General features: G+C 49.6%; 1 protein-coding gene across 1 annotated transcript; it reads right to left on the bottom strand.

The window, feature by feature from the left end:
* Window positions 1–4,808: 4,808 nt before the first annotated feature.
* LOC123430263 (protein SMAX1-LIKE 3) lies at window positions 4,809–8,486 on the bottom strand. The gene is made up of 3 exons (XM_045114138.1): window positions 6,882–8,486; window positions 6,206–6,419; window positions 4,809–6,069 (listed from the first exon to the last, which is right to left on the bottom strand). The coding sequence occupies exons 1-3, from the start codon at window positions 8,087–8,089 to the stop codon at window positions 5,026–5,028; spliced, it is 2,466 nt and encodes an 821-aa protein (XP_044970073.1). The 5' UTR covers window positions 8,090–8,486; the 3' UTR covers window positions 4,809–5,025.
* Window positions 8,487–11,181: the final 2,695 nt, after the last annotated feature.

The following is an 11,181-nucleotide window of genomic DNA, read 5'->3' as shown; positions in this document are numbered from 1 at the left end:
CTACTGTGTGTAGGTGTCAGCCCATCGATGATCGTGGTGCCAACTTTACTGCCGGTGGAGGGGGTGACGGTGGAGTTGCACCCCCTTCCCCGACAGTCTCAACTGCAATCTGAAGCGACGAGGTCATTATCTTAAATGTATCAAGAACCGGACAATTTGAACCAGCGAACGCGGGAGTGGTGGATATATATATATATATATATATATATATATATATATATATAGACACACACACACACACCATTTTTACGTTAGGATGAAGCTTTCACATCAAAGTGTTCGTGTGTCTATTACCCGGACAGCGATGGTACTTCTCCGGAGGATGCAACGGTTGTTGGCCGTCTCCGCTTTGTTCAGCTGTTAGCGTCGGCATTTTTTTCTCTTCTCTTTCTTTCTTTTATTCCTTTAGGCTTGTTTGTGTTGTTGTCCCGACGAGCTGGTTGTATCAGTTGGTTGTTGCTTTATAATATAGAAGGGAGGGTGTCGGGACCCGATCCTAAGCCATAGGAATCCAGCGTGTAACACATCGCATCTCTTTGCGGTCTCACTTATGGTTATCCCCACGGCTGCAGCCTTACCTTAGCCGGGACCGTTTGCGCCTTTTGACTCGCGTATGCAATTGTGTCGCTAGCAATCCAATGTCAAAGAACCCGGATCGACATGTCTAGTCATAAAATAAAGTGGCAGTTCCGTACAGGGACAGACATACATGATCCAACAAAGCAGGTGTCGATCATCAATGAATGTAGACGAGTCATAGCAAGCTACAAGGACTCCATTGCATACGCGTGACATTTCCCAAAGGGACAGACACATCAGCTAAGAAGGACACATGCCGGTCAACCAATGTGTCCGGAGCAGTAGCGAACTACCATGGCTCGAGGGAATCACAAAGGGGCATTTCCCCGTAAGGAGTGCTACTAAGGCATACGACTAGGTATTCAAACCCCATACATATCAAGTACAACACACGTACGCATGGCATACCGATATGTATAGATACATCGATGGCATCACAACATAACCATAAACATACAAACTTTATTTAGAAGGCTCGGAAGAGCCTCACACATAATATTACACAGATAGGGGCCTCACGACCCATCATCATAATTCATACACACAAGTTTTACAAGCCAGCGGAAGAGTAAAACTGTCTGAGTACAGACAGATGGAAAGATAAAGGCACATGGCCTGACTATCTACAGACCCATCCTAGGGCCAGATCGTAGCTGGGATACCAGCTACTCGTCGTCATCGATGTCTAGGTAGAACCCTCCATTAGGGTCATTAACAATCTCTGCAATAATGTATTAAGCAAACGTGAGTACGAAAGTACTCAGCAAGACTTTAGGAAATCTATCTACTCATGCAATGTATCAACAAGGAGTTGTGGGGTTTCATGCGGAAAGCCAGCATGTGACTCTTGGCTAGACAACTTGCATTTGTAAATAGTTTTGACCACTTTGATTTCTCGCACACCAGTCCACTAACACCACAACAATACTCCATCGTGGACTCATTCCGTCACCCTACGGAAATGCCATCCACGACACTCACACTTATCTTAACAATTTTATGAGTAGCCATTATAGTTGTCTATGAACAACATATGTTTCCAAGTAGTCCATATCCGCGGACGCGGCTATTCGAATAGATCATAACCCTGCACGGGTGTACTTCTTCACACACGCTCTCGCCTTATCGCCATGTGCACGTCATGCACCTCGGCAACCTTCAAGCGGAAGCCCAGCGAGGAAGTCGGCCACGACCGTTAACCACGTTAATACTTAGTCCAGGTCTATCGCCTATCTGAGGGTAACCCGCACGGAAGTCCGGCCGAAGTTTCCGCCACGGCCCCAAACGATGTGCGCAGGGTTCCCAAGCCCACCATCAGGGTGCCACTTGGTACACCGTGTCACTGCCTACCGCATCATAGCCCACCTCTAAGGTCAGCGCTACGCATGGCCTCTAGCATGACTATAAACACCAGAAACTACTTGCAACTCCTAGACCGAGTACTAAACGATTAATAAGTCGAGAGGGTCAATTAAGTATCCCAACATGTGGTAATATCTAGTCTTGGATTACATACACGGAACTCAGTTCCTAAGGACGGTTCCAATGAAACAACCCGCCATGTACTCCTACATAGCCTTTCACCGGTACCTTTACCAAATCAGGTTCAACACACGACCTTTACCAACTGAACACATTCTCACGATCATGTTCATCACCCAGATGACAGACCATACACAACTCTAAGCATAGCATGCATAGCAGGATAAGGCACATCATGGCTCAAGCATCTACCAGGTATGCTAGGTTGCAAGGTTCAGCTATTTACTGTGACAAGGACAAGTCATGCAAAGGAAGTGGGTTCAACTAACGTGGTAAAAGCATTGAAAGCATTTGACCTAATGCAATAAGTAAGAGCAGGAGCGAGAACATGGGATTTATCGGGATGATCAAAATGGTTGCTTTCCTTCTTGCTCAGCAGAGGGGTGATATCCGTCAGTCGGATAATCAGACGTATCCGGAGGGGCGGAGCCTACCGGAATAACAACAATCAATCAATATCAAACATATGCAACAAAATGATGCATGAAATGCAATGTAGCATGGTTTGAAATGACTAGCAGAACCCTTTGGGGTGATCTTGATTTGAAATCATAATTCAAATATCATTTGAATTATAATTTATCAAATTCTTTTAATTGATTTGACCTGATGTTGTTTCATAACTTTGTTTTTCATGCATGAAAATAGCACCATTGGATTCCTTGGATTTTTCTGATCCATTTACATATATTATTTGTCAAATTTGGAGTTATATTCAAATTTCTATGAATTTCCAAAGTTTTGAACTTATTCTGGAAATATTTTTAAACAGAGAAGTCTTTATTGCATCAGCATGACATCAGCAGGTCCGATTGGCCGTTAAAAGTCAAACCTGACCAGTGGGACCCACTGGTCAGTGACTCTGGCAAGTTTTAATTTAGATTTAACTTAATTAGTTAATTAACACAGAAGGACCCACCTGTCAGTGTCTGTTAAGTTAATTAAATAAGTTATTTTTATTTTTACTAAACTTAATTAGCCAGAGGGCTGGCCCCACCTGTCATGGGCTCAGGGGGGTCAGTTCCACCGGCGGCGAGGTCGATCTCGCCGGCGGTGAGCCTCCAGCGACCACCAGAACGGCGGAGGGGCTCAGAAATCCATCTCCGACGACCAAATGCACGGCGGAGGGGCTCAGAAATCCATCTCCAACGACCAAATGCACGGCGGAGAGCAGCAAACGAACCAGCACACAGCCGCAGTTCCATTTTTGCAAAGACCCGAGGCTAAGATGGCCGGAGATGACGCCGGCGACGAGCTTGGTGGCGGCCGAAGCTCGGGCTATGTCGGGATCGACGAAACCGAAGGCAAAACGAGCGGGGCTTAGCTCCTAGAGCACCTACGCGTCGCACTGAAGCCATTGGTGGCCTCATATGGACCAGTCGTTCACCGGAGAGCTACCGGCGATGAGGTCCCGCGGCGGATCTCGTCGGGCTCCGGTTGAATCGGGGTCTAGAGGAAGGGATCGAGGGGGAAAACTTAGGGGAAAGAACCCTGAGCTCACGGAGAGTGCAGAGGTGTCGAGAGTGGGCGCGGGGATGGCCTGAGGAGGGAGAACGACGGCGACGAAGCTCCGGTGACCCGAGGAGGAAGATGATGGCGTCACGGCGTTTCAGAGCCCCTCGGCATCGAGCGATTAGCTGGAGAGCTTCAGGGGATCACGGCGAAGCTGTTGCGCGCCTCAGGAGAGAGGGAGAGGGGCTGGAGCGACGGCGAGCTCGAGCTCAAGCTTCGGTCATGGCGGCCGAGAGAGAGAGAAGGGAGCAGGGCGAATAGGGAGGGGATGAGCTCGGGGAGGCCTCGGGGAGCTTATCCCCGTTCGCGCCAGCGCGATGCGGTGGCCAGGCAGGCACGCAGCTGCGTGGGCGCACCGGGGAACGCGACGGCCACCTCCTGCTCCGATTGCCAAAGGAAGACGACGACGCTAGGTGGGCTGGGCTTCAGGTGAGCGATACGTAAGCTTCTTCCCATTTTCCTTCTTTTCTGTTTTCTGTTTATTCTTTCTGACATTTGTTTTGTTTTATTTTTGGCTCCAAACTATTCCTAAAATAGTTTGAAAAATACTAGAGTGTTAGTTGGAATATTTTCAACCACTCATAAAGTTTTCAACTTTTTTGGAAACTTTAAATTATTTGAAACCAAAGATATAATTGATTTCATTAGCTTTTAACTTAAGTTTAAAATGCCAAAGATAGTTTGAAAATAAGTTTCATCTCTGATATTTTGTTTTCAACATTTAACAGAAAAGGTGAACTTTTCTAATGGCCATTTTGGGTTCATTGATTTGGCACTTGTTGGAATTCTTTTGAATAAAAGGTGGCTAGAGTTTTGCTTTGGATTTCATCACTTCTTTTGAGTTTATTTCCAAAATTTAAATGCAATGAAAGAAGATATGAGCACAAGTTGCTAACCCCTAGTAGGGATCAGGGATGTGACAGAGGGAAACCCTTTTTTGTCGTGTCCATTATCCAAACCGTAGAGTAAGTATAGTAGATGAAAGAGTATGCCTAGATTCGGCTCAGATTTAACCAAACCTCAATCAATTGAGATTTAATCAAGTGTCAATCAAATCATAGAACATATATAAAAGAAAAATATTTTTTGTACGGATCTTCAAAGATCCCACGAATATAGCATCGGCCGAGACTTAGACCGAGATTTAGCAATCCCTAGATGAAAACACATTGATATCACCAGAACAAATTTACAGCACCTCCATTTAATATGCCATTGATCCCATCCTTAAGCCTTGGTATCCCAAAAACCAAACCACAAAGAGTACAAGGTTTGAACGAAGAAATAAACGGAAAGAAGAGCTAATCATACATGTAGTTAACCTAGCCTTTTTTTCCATCAGAAACCCCCCGAGGATGAACACATGCATGGATCCTTCATGTGCATGCACAATCACAAGTCCTCCTGTCTTCTGAAAAACAGCGTCCGGTCGACCGCCGTGAGCAGGCAGACACCACGCTCATCCGCATGCTCATTCTCTATGTTGAGGTTCAAATCAAAGCAAGAGGAGGAGGTCTCAGCTTCTTTGTGATCATCATCAACCGTGTGCGCCTCCTTGATCTCCGGCCTCATCTGCTTGGTTGGCGACGAGCAAGCTCTAGACTTGGAGTCGAAGCTCTCGCAGCAAAGGATGACGATGGCGTCGCTCACGCCGACCTCGTCGCCGGTTTGGCTCCGTATCACCCCGCTGTCGATGGCTTCCTTGATGCCGACCTGGCAGTACTGGTCGGCCTGCTCGAAGTTATCCATGAGAATGACACGGTGCGGATTCTCGGAGACGGCGTCGTAGAGCCGCTCTAGGTAGGCCTCGCCCTCGCTCGCGGTCGATGTTCGGGGCCGCTTGCTCCTGTGCTCCTCGGTGGAGCAGGATGCAGACGTCGAGGAGGCGCCGAGTTTGATGGACACGAAGTTCTTGCGCGACCCGAAGACGAGGTTGGCGAGCTCACTGGCCACCCTCTCCTTGCCGTCGGCGTCGCCTCCGAGGAAGAACATCCACGTCTCCTCCTTGGCATCCGTCGACCTCGACTTGTCGCGTCTCTTGGCGATCCCTGACCGGCACTGGAGGACGGTGCTCGCGATCTCAGGGACGATCTCCTTCTGCCACGGCACCTCCTTCTCCAATGCGGCGCAAAGAAGCTTGAGGTTCTCGGCGTTGAGCTCCTTGAACCTGGAACGGCACTCCACCTCCACGGAGCCGTTGGAGGCGCCAGAGTCGTGCGACGAGACCTTCTCGTCGGCCTCGCACTTGGGCTTCCATGGATGCTTGCCGTCGAGATCGGCTAGAAGCCACGACTGGCGCGGCTGTTGGCCATGCTCATAGGAGGAGATGGAGGAAGCCGGAGACACGGGTGCCGAGAAGTGCAGCGTCATCCGCTGAGATGGTTTGCTGCAGATGGAGCTCCAGTTCCTGCTGAGATCCATGACATGCGTAGGCTCCTACAGGTCCAAACAAACACAAAGGTCAGTTATAAAGATCAAAACAAGATTGGATCGGAGAAACTATTGTAATTAACAACATGCATCAAGGTTTATGATGATGATTGGACACTCGAGTACTAGGGTATAGTGGTACCTGGTCGCGGCAATGCTGGAGCCAGGATGGGATGGTGGACGAGGACACGAAGGAGGGCGGCAATGCGGCTTTGGTGTCAATCCTGACGCCGGAGCAATCGCCGCAGCATCTGGAGGTCAGCTGGGCGCCGCCCAAAAGCGGCCAGCGGGGCACCGGTCCGTTCCCATCCATGTCGGAGCTCGCTTTCATGGACTGATTGACTGCGCCTAGTGCACTGCACAAAGAAAGAACAAACGGAATAAGATTCCACTGTCACCTCACCCATCGATCGACATGTCCTCAGCTAATCGACTAAGATTCTGGTAGTAACTAGGATTGATTAGCTGAGGAAACAAATTAAAGGATGATGAGAAAGAGGGAATGTGAAACTGTTGAGAGGCCCTAAGCTTTTGGCAGGAAAGCACGCAAAAGGCGCAAGCTTTCACTGATCGGTCGCTCACGCTCATAGCAGCCTGCCTAGGCAAAGAGAAAAGCATGAAAGCCACATTGCAGGCCGGGGGCAGTGAGTCAGTGCTACGAGACAAGTGAGAACTACTACTAGTAGCTAGCTAGGCTACTTGCCCAGCAACGAATTGTCAGAGAGACGTCTCCATTCGGGCTGATTCCTCCACCTGAAGTGACAGGGACATTCACATACTGAAACGTAACAACTTTAGATCGGGACGGCCGGATTTACCTGTCGTCCAAGGCGCAGGTGAGGCTCAGCGAGAGGCTGCCGGCGGGGACGGTGAGCGTCTGGAGCCCCCACAGGTTCTCCAGCGACGGCTGCCCCGCCCTGCACTTCATGTACGTCTGGTAGCTCCCGAACCCGACGAGCCACAGCCCGTGCTCTGCGCCGGCCGCGCATGCCAGCGCGCGCACCTCGGTCACCACGTGCTCCACGGGGCAGTAGTACCCTCTCCGGCCTCCTTGGACGTGGCCGCTCCAGAACTCGGCCGCCCACTTGAGGTCCTCCACCACCAGCAGCACATGCCCTCGGCTCTTGATGAGGCACCGCAGCTCGCCCAGCCGCCGTTCGGCCTCCTCCCTCGGCATCTCCCGGAACGAGGACACACGGAGGGTGACCACCTGCGCGCTCCGTAGGGCGTCATGCTTGGCGTCGCCTCTCTTGACCTTGTCCATGACCGCGCGCACCGTGGCCTCCGCCGCAGCAGTGTTCTCAGCGACGACCACGACCCTCGTCTTGCTCCGGCCGGCCAAGCAGTGGAGCACGGCAGCAGCGTCCTCGTCGCGCGCCTGGCCGAGCGGGAGCTTGGCCTTGGAGGTTTCTTGATGCTGCTGCTTGCTTGTGGTGGCCGTGCTGCTAGGGTTAGGGTTTTGGTGGGGATTGGTGTTGGTGGCCGCCGTGGTGGTGGTGCTGCACACGGTCTGCTCGACGTTGGCCTTGATCTGCGTGCTGGAGAAGCCGGCCTCGCGCATGACGCGGCTGACACTGGGGTCGTCGAGGATGGAGACGACGAGCTGCTCGAGCTCGATCTTTACGGCGAGCACCGGCTGCTGCTGGCTGTCGACGGATCCGCGCCGCTGGTGCGCCTGCGCGCGCTTGAAGGCGGCGACGAGCGCGTTGGACAGCGACGGAGGGTAGTAGTGGTGGTGGCCGTGGCCGCCGAGCAGCGGCGAGGAGGCGACCGCGGCGGAAGCCGGCAGGCGGTTGAGGGCCACGTTGAAGCACAGCTCGAGCGCCTTGCACTGGAGCGGGTGCGAGTGCGAGCGGAGGCACGCCGCTCGTAGCAGCCCTGCCGGCGCAGCCAGCATCGCGCTGGCCACGTGCAGCGGCGTGACCTGCGCGTTCCCCCTCCGGCGGGCCAGGCTGACCGCCTGCTTCACGACCCCCGCCGCCTCCGCCGTCAGCGCCTGCTGCACCGTGCACCCCCCGGCCCTCATGTCGAGCTACTGACCACCAATAAGCGACCTATAGCTAGCTAGCTAGCTCCAACCGATCTGATGGTACGGCAGAGCAAGCAGTACGTACGTGCCGGCCGGCTGAAGGCTGATATATCTAGCTCAGCGGAGGTGCGGACAAGGACGGGGAGCGAGATGCGTAGATATAGACGAGGTGCCACCGCAGGCGTTTGCAGCAGCAAGTGGTCGCTGTGGTGCGGCTTTATATTGGTGAATGAGTGTTCATCTTTTGAGCTAGCGAGCAGGCTACCGGGTAGCGGGCTAGGGGAGGGGTTAGGGGTGAAGGAGGGGAACGGATTCCGGTGGTATGAATTTGTGCCTTTCTTGTTGGGGAGGGCTGCGTATGTTTATCTCTCTTTCCCTTTCTCTTTCTCTTTCTCTTTGGGGGACTCCATTTTTTTGGGTCCAAAGTGGATTTTGTGGTGGGAAAGAAAAAGGTGTTGTTGGCTTGGTAAGTAGAGTAGAATGCATGTGCTGACAAAGCAGATACACAAAGGCGCCTCAGCTTTTCCCCCCATTCCTCCTCTCCCTCTCACTCCCTCTCTCTATATCTCTATGTCTACCACAGTGTCTCGGAGACAGGTCAGGGATAGGAGATCGTATGGACGTACGCAGTATCTTTGTGGCCAGAGTTTTGTATGCCATCACTTGCCTCTAAAGAATGACCAGGGAGCTAAATTCCATGCGTCACTGCATCAAAGTGAGCAAACTGACAACCATAGGATTTATCACCCGATCTGGAAGGATTTGGACAAGTGACCAATGTGCATTGCTCGCTGGCCTGGTTTGGCTCAGTGGGCGTACGCAAGAGTTTAAACATCAACTTTGTGAAAGATGGGTATCTCACTAAAATAGTACATTAAGGTTCCAACAGAGAGACATGACACATGCAAGTACCAGCATTAGTTTCATGACATGCACCCTTTAAATGATGATCTCCAGCACGCAAATAGTTAACCATTCGCGCCACAATTAACTTACAAGAATATATATATTTACATGATCATCAAAGTGTTTAGAGAAAGCTGAGGTTAATACTACCTCTGTAAACTAATAAAAACATTTAAATTACTAAAATAGTAATCTAAACGCTTTTATATTAGTTTATGGAGGAAGTACATAGTATGTTTCTCAGCTGTGTTTGTAAACTTCATCATGGCCATGAATCTTTTGTACAACTAGTGAGTAAAATTATCACAAAAAGTTAGCACGTAAAAATGGCAAACGGGAAGATACATACATATGATAGCCTGCTATATATAGCAAAGGGACATCTCTCTAATTGCAAAAACATAGAGCAAATCTCGCAAATTTTAAGATGATATGCCAGCTCAGTTTCTTAAAGGTGTTCATAGAGGTAGGATGTATGTATGTGTAATATGGGTGAGTGTATGCATGTCTGTATATGAACGCTTGCGTTTGTACTGTGGTAAAAAAATCTAGAGAGGTCATTGAAATGGGTCAAACACCATAATAGCTCCGTTTTGGCGAATAAGGAGCAAAATAGCACTATAGCAAAGTCATCAACCCAGACCCGTCGTTTGAAAATTGTGGAGAGCGCTCCAAAATGAGCCCTCTAAGGGCATGTTTGGGTTACTCCACTCTATCAAAATCAGTTTCACTTCATCAAATTCACATTGGAGCAGTTTCATACAGAAGCTATATCACTATTAAGAGAATGTTTCGCTTCCATCTAGCTCCAGCTTCAAGAATAGAAAAATTGGTGGAAAGAATCTATTTGATTCGTTGAGGGGGGGGGGTGAAGGGGTATCCACTTACTCGTGGCAATGGTGGCTAATTTCCTCCAACTCCAGCTTCTAGAGTTTTTTGGAGCACCCTCTCAAGAGCTTCATAAACACTTTGAAGTTATACCCCAGATTCTAGTTTCTTTTTTGCGGAGCGCCATATCGTGGAGCTATTCCATTTGGCTTGTCTTTTCTGGAGCGGAGCTGAATTTTAAGGAGGAGAGCAGTCCCAAACAGGCTCTAAGGAAGGGGGGTATGTTGGAGCGCACCCATACCAAAAATGACTTTGGGGAGACAAATATTTTCGTTGCACCTCCTTCGAGCGAACAATGTCGTCGCCCTGCCTCGTCGTAGCAACGCTTCCAGCGCCCGCTACCCCTACTGGCGACGCCATGGATTTTACAATGACCCCTAGTGTCCCACTCGATCAATGTCCTAGAGGATCTTACCACTAGTAGAAAAAAAGCCTTTGGTTCGAAGCATTAGTCCCGGTTGGTTTTTGAACCGGGACTAATGGAGGCTAGGCTTTAGTCCCGGTTTATTAGGAACCTCTAGTCCCGGTTTGTGTTTGTAACGCCCAAGATGCAGTCCTATCCTTATTTTGGCGCGAGGGCCTAGACAGGATAGAAACGCATCTAGTCGTTTCGCAAGAATGGATATCGTTACAAGTACATGTACTAAAAAGATGAGTATAAGGAGTTGGCTTACACTCGTCACAAGCTACATCAGAGTCACATCAGTACAATACATACAAACATCATGAAGAAGAGCAGGGTCTGTCTACGGACGAAAAAAAGATAAAAGAACGACATTCATCCTTGTTATCCCAGGCTGCCGGACTGGAATCCATCCTAGATCGACAAAGAAGAAGAATAAGAAACTCCAAATAGCACAATCAGCGCACTCACGTCAAAGTAACTCTTTACCTGTACCTGCAACTAGTGTTGTAGAATCTGTGAGCCACAAAGGACTCATCAATATCATTTCCAAAGGTATCAAGACTAGCAAAGCTTAATGGGTGAGGTATGGTGAAGTTGTGAGGCTGCAGCAAGCGACTAAGTATTTATTTGATGTGGCTAACTTACGAGTACAAGAATAAAGAGGGGGATGATCTACGCAAAGCGGACGTGAACTACTGATGATCAAGTGAATGATCCTGAACACCTACTTACGTCAGACACAACCCCACCGTGTCCTCGATCGGAGAAGGAGCTCACGAAAGAGACAGTCACGGTTACGCACTCAGTTAGCATATTTTAGTTAAGCTTACTTCAAGTTATCTAGAAATAGATGTTAAGCAAAGTTTCCACGTTGCCACATAACCGCGGG

The sequence above is a fragment of the Hordeum vulgare genome, chromosome 2H (assembly GCF_904849725.1).
Source record: "Hordeum vulgare subsp. vulgare chromosome 2H, MorexV3_pseudomolecules_assembly, whole genome shotgun sequence".
Lineage (NCBI taxonomy): Eukaryota > Viridiplantae > Streptophyta > Magnoliopsida > Poales > Poaceae > Hordeum > Hordeum vulgare.
The sequence above is the reverse complement of the archived record's forward strand: the minus strand, read 5'-3'. Positions and strand labels throughout refer to the sequence as shown.